General features: G+C 41.6%; 1 protein-coding gene across 2 annotated transcripts in view; it reads left to right on the forward strand.

The window, feature by feature from the left end:
* The window catches only part of LOC110508375 (serine/threonine-protein kinase OSR1), a 31,039-nt gene that overhangs the window by 8,900 nt on the left and 3,671 nt on the right, over positions 1-18,468 (forward strand). Inside the window, exons 2-14 of one of the 2 annotated variants that reach the window (XR_002471295.2) lie at positions 4,696-4,808; positions 5,329-5,437; positions 6,072-6,213; positions 8,111-8,166; positions 8,355-8,464; positions 8,777-8,878; positions 9,070-9,203; positions 9,682-9,730; positions 10,520-10,585; positions 11,059-11,181; positions 11,648-11,677; positions 12,552-12,717; positions 16,860-16,912. Coding sequence is in view for 1 of the 2 variants with exons in the window: in XM_021588872.2 (XP_021444547.1) it covers positions 4,696-4,808; positions 5,329-5,437; positions 6,072-6,213; positions 8,111-8,166; positions 8,355-8,464; positions 8,777-8,878; positions 9,070-9,203; positions 9,682-9,730; positions 10,520-10,585; positions 11,059-11,181; positions 11,648-11,677; positions 12,552-12,703; positions 16,860-16,912 (1,239 nt within the window). In the remaining variant the exon portion in view is untranslated. The remainder of the gene's footprint in view (positions 1-4,695; positions 4,809-5,328; positions 5,438-6,071; positions 6,214-8,110; positions 8,167-8,354; positions 8,465-8,776; positions 8,879-9,069; positions 9,204-9,681; positions 9,731-10,519; positions 10,586-11,058; positions 11,182-11,647; positions 11,678-12,551; positions 12,718-16,859; positions 16,913-18,468) is intronic. The other variant, XM_021588872.2, reaches the window with a different exon arrangement.

Here is an 18,468-nt window from a genome sequence, read left to right on the forward strand (position 1 = left end):
AACCGAACACTGAAGGTGATCCTTGGCAAAGATTGCCACTCCCCCACCTTTGGAAGATCTGTCTTGCCGAGAAGGTTATAACCAGTAAGGTTAACATCAGTATTCAAAACACTCTTCCTTAACCACGTCTCAGTAATAACCAACACATATGGATTGGAGCTGTGAACCCACACTTCCAAAAATACAACTTCTAATGTTAACGTGCAGAAAACCTAGGCTTTTACGGGAGCAGAAATCAATGAAGCAGATATCAGAGCACAAGTCAGAATTGGGGCTAGCAACAGTAGGTGGGCCAGGGTGTACATGGACATTTCCAGATATCATCAACAGCAATACAGTCAAGGCACGGCAGAGGACAGAGAGAGCTCTGCAGTGCTGATGTTATGACATCTGAATGTGCATCAGATGGCAACAAGATCATGTTGTACAGCAATTTCATCAGGTAACTTGAATAGAATGCCGGCGAGAGGTGGTTAGGATGGGATAGGAGGCCAAAACTCTGTGTAACCAATAGTCAGAGTCCCGAGCGTGGGAACAAATAGTCTGTCCCACTGTTGGGTAAAGAAAGTTCATAGTCAACAAAGCATCCAGGAGTTGTAGCCATAGTTTTTATTAGTTCTAGGCTTATTAGTAGTTGTACAACATTATTATGCTGTTAATGTATATACAGTACCAGTCGCAAGTTTGGACACACCTACTCATTCATACTACTGGCTTCATCAATAAGTGCATCGATGACGTTGTCCCCACAGTGACTGTACGTACATACCAGAAGCCATGGATTACAGGCAACATCCTCACTAATCTAAGGGATAGAGCTGCCACTCAAAGAGCGGGACTCTAACCCGGAAGTTTGTAAGTAATCCCGCTCTGCCCTCAGACGAACCATCAAACAGACATAGCGCCAATACAGGACTAAGATTGAATCGTACTACACTGGCTCCGACGCTTGTCAGATGTGGAAGGGCATGCAAACTATTACAGACTACAAAGGCAAGCTGCGACCTGCCCAGTGACACAAGCCTACCAGACGAGCTAAATTGCTTCTATGCTCGCTTCAAGGCAAGTAACACTGAAACCTGCATGAGAGCATTAGGAGTCTTTTTGACCAATTTTGGGGCTTTCCTCTGACACCGCCTAGTATATAGGTGCTGGATGGCAGGAAGCTTGGCCCCAGTAATGTCCTGGGCCGTACGCTCTACCCTCTGTAGCGCCTTACGGTCAGATACTGAGCAGTTGCCATAGCAGGCGGTGATGCAACCAGTCATGTTGCTCTTGATGGTGCAGCTGTATAACTTTTTGAGGATCTGGGGACTACTGCCAAGTCCAACTGATGAATCTGGGCCCCTATTTCAATAAAAGGGTGCTTTGACACACCCCTCTTAGCATCCTTCCTATGTTGACGGCACAGACGGCAGAACATTCCTAGACGGGATGGAAAGTGTAGTTTAGTGGAATTACTGGTGGCTTGGGCAATACCTATTACATATAGCAAGTATTACAACACTTCACATAAGGCTGTAGACTAGTACAGACTAAATTTGCACAAACATTTTTACCCCTAGCCTAATTAAAGGAAATTTGACTGACCATCTGGCGTGTTATATAGCCACAGGGTCAGTCTGTAAATTTTAAGCCACTTTGGGTCCCATTCGGATTGCCTATTGTGCACACTTGGCCTTACTCCTCTCCTCCTCATCCTCCTCCACCACTCTCCTTTTATCTACTCTTTCTTCTGCTCTCCTCTCTCCTTTTCTCCTTCCATCTCCCCTCCTGGCTCTCTCCTCTCAGCTCCATTCTGTCCCTCATGCATTCCTACCTTACTCCTGGGATTCTGCCTCTTTTCTGGCCTTCACAATCACCCGACCTCAACCCAATTGAGATGGTTTGGGATGAGTTGGACCACATAGAAGTGTATCTTCTGTGTATAGTAAGCCATACACTTGTTATAAAATGATAGCTTAAGCTTTTAAAGAGTTGGCGAACTGAAGAAAGTTTAATTTAATTCCGGCTGATTTTACGATAGCAAGCTAAGGTGACGTTACCTGACACTCTTGTCCCTGCTCCCTCTTTCGCTGCTGTGGCTGGAAATACTTCAATAAACTCATCTGAGAAAAAAAATCTAATCAAGGTCAGATAAATGTATCTATCTTGCTTGCACTTAATACAGTTCCAAACGAAGTAGCTAGCTAACTTGCTCGACTAGTAATGTTAACCATGTTTCTATCCTCAACATACTTGTGGATATTGGATAGCTTATTGCTGTTACAATTGTGGCAGCAATATTATAGATCTAAATTATGTTAGAGCTTTTATGTGATAGCTAGCTTGTGTAGTTGGCTAGCTAATGTTAGTCAAACAAGCAAGCTAATGTACCTTTCTTGCAGTTTCTCACGAAGGTGCACTCTGAGGTGATTCAAGTGAATTGTGTTTCGCGCCGCAGAGCGTCTATCGAACACTGGTCACTCGCACACTGTGTTTCTTGAGTTGCAGGCTACCTGCCACAGCTCACAGAGCTAAATAACCTTCAGAACTGTGTTGAACCCAGACAGATTTTTTATTGACCAAGAAAAGCAAATGTGCTTTATGGAACTTTATTGAAACTATGTTTGGTAGACATAGGATATTTATTTTTGTGTGGCGGCAATGATTCTGCCGTGGCGCATGCCCACACTTACGCAGAGGAAACACTACTCTGCAGTCCAACTCATCCCGAACCATCTCAATTGGGTTGAGGTCGGGTGATTGTGGAGGCCAGGTCATCTAATGCAGTACTCCATCACTCTCCTTCTTCAAATTTCCCTTACACAGCCTGGAGGTGTGTTGGGTCATTGTCCTCTTGAAAAAGAAATTACCGTCCCACTAAGAGCAAACCAGATGGGATGGCATATCGCTGCAGAAAGCTGTGGTAGTCATGCAGGTTATTAAGTGTGCCTTGAGTTCTAAATAAATTACAGACCGTGTCACCAGAAAAGCACCCCAACACCATCATACCACCACCTACATGCTTTACGGTGGGTACCACACATGCGGCGATCTGTTCACCTACTCTGCATCTCTCAAAGACATGGATGGTGGTTGGAACCAAAAATCTCAAATTTGGACTCATCAGACCAAAGGACAGATTTCCACCGGTCTAATGTTTATGGCTCGTGTTTCTTGGCCCAAGCAAGTCTTCTTATTATTGGTGTCCTTTAGTAGTGGTTTCTTTCCAGCAATTCGACCTTGAAGGCCTGATTCACGCAGTCTCCTCTGAACAGTTGATGTTGAGATATGTCTGTTACTTGAACTCTGAAGCTTTTATTTGGGCTGCAATTTCTGTGACTGGTGACTATAATGAACTCATCCTCTGCGGCAGAGGTAACTCTGGGTCTTCCATTCCTGTGGCGGTCCGCATGAGAGCCAGTTTCATCATAGCACTTGATGGTTTTTGCGACTGCACTTGAAGAAACCTTCAAAGTTCTTGAAATTTTCCATGTTGACTGACCTTCATGTCTTAAAGTAATGATGGACTGTCATTTCTCATTGCTAAATTGAGCTGTTCTTGCCATAATATGGACTTATCCCTATTTGGTAAAAGACCATATTCTGTATACCACCCCTACCTTGTCACAACACAGCTGATTAGCTCAAATGCATTAAGAAGGAAAGAAATTCCACAAATTAACTTTTAACAAGGCACACCTGTTAATTGAAATGCATTCCAGGTGACTTCCTCATGAAGCTGGTTGAGAGAATGCCAAGAGTGTGCAAAGCTGTCATCAAGGCAAAGGGTGGCTACTTTGAAGAATCTCAAATATAAAATATATTTTCATTTGTTTAACACTTTTTTGCTTACTACATGATTCCATGTGTTATTTCATAGCTTTGTCTTCCCTATTATTCTACAATGTAGAAAATAGTCAAAATAAAGAAACCCTGACTTGAGTAGGTGTGTCCGAACTTTTGACTGGTACTGTATATATTTGTGTTATTGTTTAATTGTTGTTATTATTGTTATTAGATGTTTGCCTTATTGCTCTTGTTACTAATTGTTTAAATTTTTAAATTTTTAATTTGGACACCTCAATTTTATCCTGTAAAATAAACAAATATTTATTTGTTGTAAATACAGGGGTGTTATAGTGACTTGTTGTTGAGTATTGAAACATTACTGTAGCTAGTTCGTTTTCCTATAAATGTGCAACTTACATTCTTCCCCAACTGACTTCTTATTGGCTTTTGTTGTAGTTGTCGGGTCAGTTACTGTAATTTGAGCCATGTCTAGGACTAAAAAGAGAAGACTATTTTACAATTGGATTTATTTATATCGCTTCGTTGTCAAACACGGGAGTTAAATTATTAAATACTGTAATTTAAACCCTCATGGTTTACCTATGTGTGTTACATTCTTCCCCCTCTGTCTTCCTCTTGGTTTTGTTGAAATTGTCTGGTTATTACACATTCATTTAAAACCTGATGGTTTCCCTGTCCAATGAGTGTGTTGCCATCTAATTCGAATTCTTCCCTCTTTTTTTTTTTTTCTCCTTTTTTTTTTTGTTTGTTGAAGTTGTCTGGTAACAAAACATTACGATTAGTTAAACCCTTATGTGTTCCAAACAGTGATGTGTCCCAGGTCCCAGGTAATGGTGCCACTGGCTTCCCTTTGGATGTGTGTTACATTCTAATTCTTCCCCCCCTACTTTTCCTATTCAGGGAGTGGTGCCACGGCTGTGGTGCAGGCGGCCTACTGTGAGCCCAGGAAGGAGAGGGTGGCCATTAAACGCATCAACCTGGAGAAGTGTCAGACCAGTATGGACGAGCTCCTGGTAACACACACACACACTCATTCACTACAGACACATGCCACAGATGCGCTCCCACACATGCACGCAAACACACACAGACGGACAGGTATGCACGCACTCACATGTTTAGAGCACAATGTCTTTCAGGAGTTGACAGTATAGCAATCAATACTATCTAATAAATACTAGCTAATAATTTGATAGCAAGCCCTCTTAAAGGGATAGTGTGATATTTTAGCAATGAAGCCCTTTATCTATTTACCCACAGTCACATGAATTGTCAAAATCTCACAATATGGCCTCTGGTATAGGCTAGCTGTAGAGAAGGGGCTGGAAAAAGTGAGAGTGCAGCAGCAGACACACATACACACCATACAACACACACACACACACACACACACACACACACACACACACACACACACACACACACACACACACACACAAACACAAAATCAGAGGGAAAGATGTTATAACTGCATTGCTGAGACTGATACAGTCCTCTCAGATTCTCTCTCTCTTTCTCTTCCTTTTTTTGCAGAAAGAGATCCAGGCTATGTCCCAGTGCCACCACCCCAACATCGTGTCCTACTACACATCCTTCGTAGTGAAGGACGAGCTGTGGCTGGTAATGAGGCTACTCAGTGGTGGTAAGTACTACTGTTAGAATACATTTACTAATGGCTGCCCCTGCACTGACCTTTCAAACTGCCTGGGATGGCACGATTGGGATGACATGGAATTGAGATTGATATCAGGTTGTTGCCAGCTCGACTGTTAATATAGTGTTGATATTAGTAATGAAATTGTATTTGAAATAGAAGTTTGTTCTTGAACTACTAGACCCCATCTCCATCCCAGGTGCCTGCTTACCAAGCTCTTTTGGCCACAGAGCAGCTGCTTTTCTCCAGCTGTGGCCTTGACTCTCAGCCCAGTACTGTCCATCCTCCTGGCATGCAGTAACACTGCCAAGAGATAGAGGAGGGATAGAGCAACTCAGGGCAGACTATCCCTGCTGCCTGTTATGGACACCTTCTTTTATCTCTATATATTCTGTGGTCTACCTTTGCTTGTAATGAAACGTGCATGTGTGTGATAGCTATTTCTGATCACAAAATCTAAATAACTAGACTTTTGAAGTAAAGTACTATTGACATAAAAGGACTTGACCAAGAAATTCATGATTTTACTGTTCACCCTCCTATGACGCATGTTGAATCCTACAGCTAACTAAGTGACCTCTCATTGCTTCTGTCTCTCTCTCTCTCAATCTTTCTTTGTCAGGCTCAGTACTGGACATCATTAAACACATCATATCTCGTGGGGAGCATAAGTCTGGGGTGCTGGATGAGTCGTCCATAGCCACCATCCTTAAAGAGGTCCTGGGAGGACTGGAGTACCTGCATAAGAATGGTCAGATTCACAGGTGCAGTCACATGTTTTTTTTGGTAGTTTTTTTTTTAACCTAAACTTGATTTTGAGCCTGAAATATTTAGCATGGCCATTACCTGTGTGTTGTTCTCTGACCAAAGTCAAATTATAGGTGCATTTTGTTGAGTTGTGACATGCAAGTCAAAGAAATTGGCACACATCCTATTTAATTCTTAACCGTCTAGGAACCCCCCCCCCCCCCTCAACAGCCAGTGAAAGTGCAGGGCGCCAAATTCAAAACAACAAAAATCTCCTAATTAAAATTCCTCAAGCATACAAGTATTTTACACCATTTTAAAGATAAAATTCTCGTTAATCCAGCCACAGTGTCTGATTTTAAAAAGGATTTACAGTGAAAGCACCCCAAACTATTATGTTAGGTCACCACCAAGCCACAGAAAAACACAGAATTAATCACTAAGCTTTGATCTTCATCAGATGACACTCATAGGACTTCATGTTACACAATACATGTATGTTTTGTTTGATAAAGTTCATATAAAAAAATCTGAGTTTAAATTGTAGTAGTTCTAAAACATGCGGTGATATTGCAGAGAGCCACATCAATTTACAGAAATACTCATAATAAACATTGATAAAGATATGACTATTATATATGGAACTTTAGATAAACTTCTCCTTAATGCAACTGCTGTGTCAGAGTTCAAAAAAACTTTACGGAGAAAGCAAACCATGCAATAATCTGAGTACAGCCTTCAGACAACAAAGCAGCCAAAAAGATACCCGCCATATTGGGTAGTCATCATTACTCAGAAATAGCATTTTAAATGTTCACTTACCTTTGATGACCTTCATCAGAATGCACTCCCAGGAATCCCAGTTCCACCATAAATGTTTTGATTTGTTCGATAATGTCCATCAGTTCTATCCAAATATCTTCTTTTGTGAGGGCGTTTGGTAAACAAATCCAAAAGCGCATTCAGGTCGCACCGAACGTTGGAGGAAAAGTTTAAAAGGTTCCGTTACAGCCCGTAGAAACATGCCAAACTAAGTATGGAATCAATCTTTAGGATGTTTTTAACATCAAACTTCATTAATGTTCCAACCGGACAATTCCTTTGTCTGTACAAATGAATTGGAACGTAGCTACCTTTCACGTGAGTGCGCCAGACCGAGGCTGTGGCACTCTGCCAGACCACTCACTCAAAGAGCCCTTATGAGCCCCTCCTTTTAGAGTAGAGTCCTCAAAACAGGTTATAAAGACTGTTGACATCTATTGGAAGAACTTGGGAAGTGAAACCTAACTAATATCACCCTTTATCTTCAATGGGGGCTGAGTTGAAAAACTACACACCTCAGATTTCCCACTTCCTGGTTGGATTTTTCTCAGGTTTTCGACTGCCATATGAGTTCTGTTATGCTCACAGACATCATTCATACAGTTTTAGAAACTTCAGTGTTTTCTATCCAATACTAATAATAATATGCATATATTAGAATCTGGGACAGAGTAGGAGGCAGTTCACTCTGGGTATGCTATTCATCCAAAAGTGAAAATGCTGCCCCCTATCCCAAAAAGGTTAACTTCCTCCCTTCATGTAAACTCCCTCATTCATTCAACAGCTTCTCCCTAGGAACACACAGCGATCTGTCATCCAGCTGAAGCACCACAGTGCCATACAGCTAGGCCACAGACACACAGGATAATGACTCCGTTTTAGTAGTATGCACTGATCAGCATGTTTGGCTCAGATTTATGGAGTGCAATTATCAGGAGCAAATAAATATAGTTTATGGTTTACAGCTCAAACAGGCCACAGACACACAGGATAATGACTCCGTTTTAGTACTACCTACTGCTTAGTTTAGTTCCATTAAAGGCGATTCCTGATACTGATTCATCTGGTTAGTCTGTTTTTTTCTGTTCACAGGGATCTGAAGGCTGGTAATATTCTTCTCGGGGATGATGGCTCTGTGCAAATCGCAGGTATGGATGGTCATGTGTCCTAAGACCCCAACTCCCTTAAGCTTATTTACTTGTGTTTTTTACTGATACAAATTATACAACCTTCCTAGCATTTACTCCTCTGGAACAAGTCTGTTGGTTGGTTGCCTATCTCTCTGATCTTTCTATCTACCAACTCTCACCTCTCTCCTCCCTTCTGTCTATCCCAGACTTTGGTGTGAGTGCCTTCTTAGCGGCGGGAGGAGATATGACCAGAACAAAGGTCAGAAAGACATTTGTTGGAACGCCATGTTGGATGGCCCCAGAGGTCATGGAGCAGGTGGGTGGCAATCCTCATTCTGTTTTTCTTTCTTTCTCTCTCTGTTGCTGTCTCTCTCTCTATCTCTTGCTTTCGCTATCACTCTCCTTCTATTTCGATCTAACTTCTAGATGAAAACTAATTCACCTCCAAAGAGCGTAGTGGAGACATACACAATTTCCTCTTGCTTCAGATCTTTTGAGAAATTACAAGCACTTTATTATGTCGTGATTGTTTGTCAGCTACCATTTTATCTGTCTAACTGTTAGAACAGATGCTCTTTTAGAAGATATTTGAAAAGATATCTTACAAGTATTCTTCCTCTCTCCTCAGGTCAGAGGTTATGACTACAAAGCAGATATCTGGAGTTTCGGGATCACAGCCATCGAGCTAGCTACAGGCGCTGCCCCATATCATAAATATCCGCCCATGAAGGTGATTTATACACATTTACTTGGAAAGATGTGGAAGCAGTGTCATCTTTATCCCCCTGAAAATCAGTTTCTGTGACTATCCTGACTATCCTGGCTAAATATATATGAATTCAATTGCCAACTGATGTTGTCTTACATGTTGTTTGTGTAATAACCTAGTCATGACCTGGTGTTGTGTGTGTGTGTGTGTAGGTGCTGATGCTGACCCTGCAGAATGACCCTCCCTGCTTGGAGACGGGCATCCAGGACAAGGAGATGGTGAAGAAGTATGGCAAGTCCTTCAGGAAGATGATCTCACTCTGTCTACAGAAGGAGCCTGAGAAAAGGTGACTATCCCACACTCTCATAATACAATGTATGCCATTTAACAGATGCTTTTATCCAAAGCGACTTACAGTACAGTGATTGCATACATTTTAGTATATGGCCCCAGTGGGAATTGAACCTACTACCCTGACGTTGCAGGGGCCACGGTCTAACCAACTGAGTCACATCGGACCACTGACTATGTAACTGATCTGAGATGGGTATAGCGCAGGAGTATTTCTGGAGAGCTTCCCCCTTCAGGCTTTTGCTTCAACCCTAATCTAACAAATGTGATTCTAGTAATCAGACAATTTCTCCAAGTTAGCATTGTCCTTTGTATGGCACATCAGAAAGCAGCTATTATTATTATTCACCTAGTCATCTTATTCTCGTTCTCAACTTTTCTTAATCCCATTTATTTTTTGAGTGGATTCTCTTCCCTCCATGGTGCGTTTACGGTCCTGCAGAGTAGTAAAGAATTGTCTCTCTGTCTTTCAGACCAACTGCTGCTGAGCTACTAAAGCATAAATTCTTCACTAAAGCAAAGGTAAGACAGATACTATATATACACTGAGTGTACAAAACATTAGGAACACCTACCTAATATTGAGTTACACCCGATTTGCCATCAGAACAGCCTCAATTTTTTCATTCTACACTAAGGTGTCAAAAGCGTTCCACAGGGATGTTGATTCCAATGCTTCCCACAGTTGTGTCAAGTTGGCTGGATATCCTTTGGGTGGTGGACCGTTCTTGATACACACGGGAAACTGTTCAGCGTAAAAAAAAAACAGCAGGGTTGCAGATCTGGAATCACTCAAACCGGTGCGCTTTGCACTTTCTATCAAACCCTGTTCAAAGACACTTCAATATTTTGTCTTGACAATTCACCCTCTGAATGGCATATGTACAAGTGACATCAATAAGGGATCATAGCTTTCACCTGTATTCAACTGGTCAGTCTGTCATGGAAAAAGCGGCTGTTCCTAATATTTTGTACACTGTGTATGTGCATCCGTAATATGTAGTACCTTTGACAAATATTATTTTTATTTAACTTGGCAAGTTAGTTAAGAAAATATTTTTATTTACAATGACGGCCTACACTGGCCAAACCCGGATGACGCTGGGTTAGTTGTGCGCCGCCCTATGGGACTCCCAATCACGGCCGGTTGTGATACAGCCTAGATTCAAATCAGGGTGTCTGTAGTGACGCCTCTAGCACTGAGATGCAGTGCCTTGGACTGCTGCGCCACTCGGGTGGCTGCTGTTGCAAAGAAAAATAGAGCCATGTTGTCATGGGATTTAATCTTGTCTGTCTGTTTCTGTCATGCAGAATAATGAATACTTGGAAGAGAAGCTCCTTCAGAAAGGTCCATCGATAGGAGACAGATCCAAAAGGGTACGAGACAACAAAATTATAACCTTGGCATACTCACACAGTGGAATTCTACATGACACAGTCATAGCTGTTCTACACAATGCAGTTCTATAAAAATGTTATTCAGCGATACAGCCTCCCGAACAGGCCCCAGGGCTTATTCCAGGTTAGTGTACATAGTGACATCAAACACAGGAATCTACATAGACACATCATGCTTTGAAATAATGACTTCCTTCCTGCTATGTACAGTAGTAGGCCTACAGTATGGCAGGGAAATGTTGCATTTTGTGTCAGTAGGCCTACAGTATGGCAGGGAAATGTTGCATTTTGTGTCAGTAGGCCTACAGTATGGCAGGGAAATTTTGTGTTTTGTGTCTATGGTTTTACGATATTAAAAGTTTGTGTACATGATTTCGAGGGACTGGTCCAAGGTATGTTTTTTTTACTCCAAACCACACAATGCCACGCTAAAGATAAAATAGTGTGTTTAGGTGCGCCGTGTGCCTGGTTCCAGTGGTCGTCTCCACAAGACAGAAGACGGGGAGTGGGAGTGGAGTGATGATGAGCTGGATATGGAGAGTGAGGAGGGCCAGGCAGCCGTGGCAGCTCTAAGGGTGAGACTAACCTAGTTACCCTTAACCTAGACATCAGACCTACGTTCAAATACCATTGAAAATCTTTACAATACTTAGCTTTCGGGACGGTTTCTCAGACACAGATTAAGCCTTGTCCTGGACTAAAAAGCATTCTCAATGGAGATGTTCATCGGAAGTGCTGTTTAGTCCAGGATTAGATTTAAGCTGTGTCTGGGAAACCATCCCTTATGGTTTGCTCTAGTCTGCCTGGAGTGGGTTTACACTCTTGCAACTATTCTATTGTTTTCATTGTACCAAGCAAGTTCAATCAAGCACAGATATTGATTATTGAACCCATGTCTACTAGCTGTAACCTTAAGTCCTGTCGTGGTTCAATGCCACCTAGGACTCCTCAATCAATCAACCTGTTATTCTGTGGGGAGGGAAAACCTTCATTGCATGTTCTGTTGAGGTCTGTTAATCTTTGTGTCGTATCCCATTCTAGTCTCCCAGAGTGAAAGATGGATCCATCGAGGTAAGCCCTGGTGTTGCTATAAATCAGAACACCTAAAAACCTTTCATCTGTTCATTGCAGAAACAATAGGATGCCGGTGGGCTTTAGTTTTGTATGAAATTGTATTAGAAGAATCATTGCCAAAGACCTGATCTAACTCTTTAATCTGCTCTCTCCCAAAAGAAGTGTATGGACATGCAGATCATGTGATAACACTTCGCTTAAGGCATACAGGTATACAATGCATTATGGTGCAGTCATAATGCATTGTAAGACTTGGCATAAGTATCTATAGCCACGTTCACACTGCTCTTAGCCCAGGGCTGACAGCATCATGGCCTGAGAGAATACAGTGTAAAAAGGCTTTGCATTTACATTTGACTCTTTTAGCAGACACTCTTATCCAGTGTGACTTATAGTTAGTGCCTTCATCTTAAAGGGATCATTTGGTATTTTGACAATTAAGCCCTTTATCTACTTCCCCATAGTTTGATGAACCAGTGGATACCAATTTTTATGCCTTTGCGTGCCTAGCGTTAATGCAGTGGCTTACTAGCGTTAGCGCAGTGACTGGAAGTCTATGGGTAACTGCTAGCATGCTAGTAGATACCATAGACTTCCAGTCATTGCGCTAATGCTTGTTACCGTTGGCTCGCATAACTACCTTTAACTCCCTTGATACTGGATGCAGAGTCGAAAATGGTATCCATGAGTTAATCTGATTCTGAGGTAGTTGATAAAGGGCTTGATTGCCAAAATCCCAAGTATCCCTTGAAAGGTAGCTTTGGTAATAGTACCACAAGGTTGACAACCAAAACCACATTCACGTGAAAAGGTGGATTAATCTCTTTCTGATACAGCATGAGTTTATCTCTTTATCTCTGGTCCACCTCAGATCTTCCCTCCAGAGGATGGTTCTCCCAGTCTGCTCCGTCCAGGAGGGGCAGGGCACGACAAGCCAGCTGAGGCCATCCTTACCCAGGGAGACGCTGTAGCCCAGGACCCTGCCGCCACCAAAGTCCCCATCAGCCTGGTGTTGAGGTTGAGGTACGCATCTAGTGGTGGGTGACATTGTTTCCGTTAGGAAAATGTGGCACCAGACATTATACTGGCAGCATTTGAATTGACCGGACATTTAAGAAATTCACCAGACCACCATATGCATTGGTTGCATAACCTGATTAGGGCGTCCACCCGCGATTAGGGCGTCCACCCACCCAATGCTGTGGATTATTTTAAATCACATAGCCTACAGCCGGAAGGGCCCTCAGTTTGGACCAAATAGATGATTGTTGAGTTGCGACCGTCAGTGAAAAGCAGAGAGACCCAGCCATGAATATTGCAATATAAAAAAATACACAATCGTGGAAAAAAAGTTTGGCTATTGCTGTAAAGAGACAATGAGAAGACTCCAATCTGTCTTTTAGTTATCAAAATTCTCAGCTTATTTGAGGGAAAAGTAGCCTGTCTTATTGGCACCAGTGGAAAACATCAACCATATCCTTGGTGAGTGTTTATATTCACTGTCTTTATCATTGGGTCATTGCTACTTTTGTTTGTTTTTGGACAATATTTTCCTCCTCCAGGTTAGCTAGGTCTCCCCCTTTCATAGGCCTAATTGATCAGACAATGTGGTTTTTATTGTTTCTGTTTGTCAGTGTCAGCAGAGTAGGCTACCCAGTAATTTGTCGTATTAAAAAATATTCTGTTAATGTCTCCTGTCATATAAAGTGTAATAGAATTGCAATCATGAGTGGCAGTGGTCTAAGGCACTGCATCTCAGTGCAAAAGGCATCACTACAGGTCCTGGTTCGATTCCAGGCTGTATCACATCCGGCCGTGATTGGGAGTCCCATAGGGCGAGGCACAATTGGCCCAGTGTCGTCCGGATTTAGCCGGGGCAGACCATCATTGAAGATAAGAATTTATCTTGCCTAGTTAAATAAAGTAAAACATGTTTTTATAAAACGCAAACATTTTCCTGCGCAAAGAAAGCATAACATTTCTTCTCCTATCTGATATAACGTAATACACACAGCTACTAGGCCTAGGCTACTTCCCCAAAACAGAAAAAAACAATGAGGCTCATGCAACAGATAAGAACGTTAAGCATAAAATGTTGATCATTTATTTTCCCACATAACCACAGCAATGCACACAGGGCAGTAGGCTACGTGTGAATGTTAGTTCCATAATGAGAGAACTAATTAATGAGAGAACACCATTGTGAGCGGTTTCATGTGATGATGGAAACATCCTTTAGAAATGTTGAGAGGGGAGATCTAAAGATGCATCAACTAGCAGGGTTGCTAATATGACTAGGATTATCATCAACTAACATGGGTTGGTTACTAATATGACTAGGATTATCATCAACTAGCAGGGTTACTAATATGACTAGGATTATCATCAACTAGCAGGGTTGATAATATGACTAGGATTATCATCAACTAGCAGGGTTACTAATATGACTAGGTTTATCATCAACTAACATTGGTTACTAATATGACTAGGATTGTCATCAACTAGCAGGGTTACTAATATGACTAGGATTATCATCAACGAGCAGGGTTACTAATATGACTAGGATTATCATCAACTAGCAGGGTTACTAATATGACTAGGATTATCATCAACTAGCAGGGTTACTAATATGACTAGGATTATCATCAACTAGCAGGGTTACTAATATGACTAGGAGTGTCATCAACTAGCAGGGTTACTAATATGACTAGGATTATCATCAACTAGCATGGTTGATAATGACTAGGTTTATCATCAACTAACATGGGTTACTAATATGACTAGGATTGTGCCTTTGGCTACTGGACAATGAAAGAATGTTCATTTGAAAACCAATGGAACATGAGAGAACAAGCTTACTGGTTTCAATGGCATGTGAAAGTCTTTATAAAATAATTGTCTGCATGTTTGGTTGGATTTTGACTAGGATACTTTGAAGCATGTTAAGAAGTGCCTCATAATAATTAGTAAAATGTTTAGGTTTAAATAAATTAACTAACTATATATTTTCAAAATGTATACTGCCTCCAGCTCATTGCAAAGTTGTGTGATGCGCTGAAACCTGCCTAATTGCCTTTGCACTTGAATGGTAATTGCGCTTCAATTACCAGTTGAGAAATAAAAATATATATTTTTAATTGTGACCAAAACATTTTTGCCTTTTAGAATTGTTGCACAATGATTGGGCTGATTTTAAAGTCCATGTTTCACTCCAGAAGCAACAAATAGCTGTTTGAGCTGTATCAGCAGCTCTCGTGCTACATCGACTGGTTTTCAATCAATGAATAGCCTAAAATGCATTATTTGGGAGGGGCAAAAGCTGGTTATTACCCTGGGGGGTTTGCATCCAGCAAACTCTGCTGCTGAGCCGGAGAGAGTTTACATTTCTGCAGAAGTATTGCGTCGTTGGGGGTGTTGTCATGTTTCCATTTTCACTTTTCACTGTCTCTGCATTGTGTATTTATCTTCAACATGTTCTTACAATAGCTGCGTTTGTGGGGTTGCGACTATCTTAGATGACGCTGCAGCTGTGGTCCGTTTTAGTCTCTTTGTAAATTCTTACTTCACAAGTTTTATACCTTCGGGTCACAAAGGGGCGTTACTGTCTTTATGGCTCTCTGGGCTCCCTCAGGCGTAGCTCATTACAAGGTATCGGGATTTCACTCTGATCTAGTTTAGACAACTATATTCACAGTTCATCTTTTCTACACAACGCACAGTATGTAAACACATACATATTATGAAATCTCCTGAAGTAAATGTTTCGTTATAATGTCATTTAACTTTTAATAACAACAAACTACATTCATTTTCATATTCCATCTATCATTGTAAACACCATTTTGGCTGGTGAAATATATTGTCTCAAAGTCCATTTACTCTAATCTTCTGTAGTTTTGGGCTGTAAACTCAAAGGATTCAGAAACACTGACTGAGTGAAGCGTACCAGCAGCGTACAGCAGGGCAGCACACTAATGACATACCGAGTCATTTTAAATTCCTTTTTGCTATAGCCTATTTCAATAAATATGTTGTATACAGAATGCTAAAGCAGTCCAAAATGTCAGAAAATAGTCAGTCTGTCAGATGCATGGGCCTATTCATTGTTTTATATACAATGGGGTCTAAAATGATTGACAAAGATGGTAAGCTAAAAAGAACGTATAAAACCTTTTGAAAATTATATTTTACACTAATACAATTGCTCAGAGATTTTGTTTAACAAGTAATAAAACAACTTAAGATAGGGGTCAAAATTATTGACACCTTTGTTTTCGATACTGTTGAACTCTGTCCTTGTGAGGGTAATGACACTGAGCCCATTTCTAAGATGTCTTATGAGATTGGAAAACACATTGAACCCTTAGACCATTTTTCCAGATCCTCGATATTCTTCGTCTCCCTGCATGGACTGCCCTCTTCAATTCAAACCACAGGTTTTCAATGGGGTTCAAGTCTGGAGACTGAGATGGCCATTGCAAAATGTTGATTTTGTGGTCACTTAATAATGTCTTTGTAGATTTTGATGTGTGCTTGGGGTTATTGTCTTGCTGGAAGATCCACTTGCAGCTAAGTTTCAGCCTCCTAACCAGGTTTTTGGCTAAAATGTCCTGGTACTCGGTAAAGTTCACGATGCCGTTGGACCAGTGGAAGCGAAATAGCCCCATAACATTCTCAATCATATTCTCAGTCACAGCTTTATGAGAAGTTGAACAAACGAGGATGAGGCAAATGAAGCAATTATTATCCAGTTCTGAAGACAGCAGACTTTGCTTCTATCCAGCCCATGATTTATAACCTAACTCACTACGGCAAGACTGCCCATTCGTCATCAGTCGACTGTCACTTTGCTCCGTCGTGTGGGTGCCACATAGACACAAACCTGTTCCATGCTCAAGCTCCTCCACCAGAAAGGAATATTAGAAAAGATTTGCCTTAGTATCTGTCCAGGCTTTCAACATTACGTTTTGTCTTGTTTCGTCCAGTTGTAGCATCCGATTTCGCGCCAGCCCAACTGAGTTTTAGCTGGGTTGCTTTGTTTATATAACAAAAAGTGTTGGCCAATAGGGGTATATCACACTGTTTTATGAGTAGATAATCCCGATTGGACAATGGTTGACACCGCCTAACCTGAATGTCCAGACCTCCTCCTAACCAGTTCTAACTCTTCTCTTCCCAGGAACTTGAAGAAAGAACTGAACGACATCCGATTTGAGTTCATGCCTGGTAGAGGTAAGTGTCTGTCTGTCTCTGTGTTTGTGTGTTTTTCGCTATTTCCTGCTACAGTGGGGCAAAAAAGTATTTAGTCAGCCACCAATTGTGCAAGTTCTCCCACTTAAAAAGATGAGGCCTGTAATTTTCATCATAGGTACACTTCAACTATGACAGACAAAATGAGAAAAAAAATCCAGAAAATCACATTGTAAGATTTTTAATGAATTTATTTGCAAATTATGGTGGAAAATAAGTATTTGGTCACCTCCAAACAAGCAAGATTTCTGGCTCTCACAGACCTGTAACTTGTTCTTTAAGAGGCTCCTCTGTCCTCCACTCGTTACCTGTATTAATGGCACCTGTTTGAACTTGTTATCAGTATAAAAGACACCTGTCCACAACCTCAAACAGTCACACTCCAAACTCCACTATGGCCAAGACCAAAGAGCTGTCAAAGGACACCAGAAACAAAATTGTAGACCTGCACCAGGCTGGGAAGACTGAATCTGCAATAGGTAAGCAGCTTGGTTTGAAGAAATCAACTGTGGGAGCAATTATTAGGAAATGGAAGACATACAAGACCACTGAGAATCTCCCTCGATCTGGGGCTCCACTTAAGATCTCACCCCGTGGGGTCAAAATGATCACAAGAATCACACGTGGGGACCTAGTGAATGACCTGCAGAGAGCTGGGACCAAAGTAACAAAGCCTACCATCAGTAACACACTACGCCGCCAGGGACTCAAATCCTGCAGTGCCATACGTTTCCCCCTGCTTAAGCCAGTACATGTCCAGGCCCGTCTGAAGTTTGCTAGAGAGCACTTGGATGATCCAGAAGAAGATTGGGAGAATGTCAGATGGAACCAAAATATAACTTTTTGGTAAAAACTCAACTCGTTGTGTTTGGAGGACAAAGAATGCTGAGTTGCATCCAAAGAACACCATACCTACTGTGAAGCATGGGGGTGGAAACATAATGCTTTGGGGCTGTTTTACTGCAAAGGGACAATGCCCTTGCTGATGGAAGGAGGTTGTAAAAGAAAGAATGAATGAGGCCATGTATCGTGAGATTTTGAGTGAAAACCTCCTTCCATCAGCAAGGGCATTGAAGATGAAACGTGGCTGGGTCTTTCAGCATGACAATGAAGGAGTGGCTTCGTAAGAAGCATTTCAAGGTCCTGGAGTGGCCTAGCCAGTCTCCAGATCTCAACCCCATAGAAAATCTTTGGAGGGAGTTGAATTTCCGTGTTGCCCAGCAACAGCCCCAAAACATCACTGCTCTAGAGGAGATCTGCATGGAGGATTGGGCCAAAATACCAGCAACAGTGTGTGAAAACCTTGTGAAGACTTACAGAAAACGTTTGACCTCTGTCATTGCCAACAAAGGGTATATAACAAAGTCATGAGAAACTTTTGTTATTGACCAAATACTTATTTTCCACCATAATTTGCAAATAAATTCATTCAAAATCCTACAAGGTGATTTTCTGTAGTGTACCTATGATGAAAATTACAGGCCTCTCTCATCTGTTTACGTGGGAGAACTTGCACAATTGGTGGCTGACTAAATACT

The sequence above is a fragment of the Oncorhynchus mykiss genome, chromosome 28 (assembly GCF_013265735.2).
Source record: "Oncorhynchus mykiss isolate Arlee chromosome 28, USDA_OmykA_1.1, whole genome shotgun sequence".
NCBI lineage: Eukaryota > Metazoa > Chordata > Actinopteri > Salmoniformes > Salmonidae > Oncorhynchus > Oncorhynchus mykiss.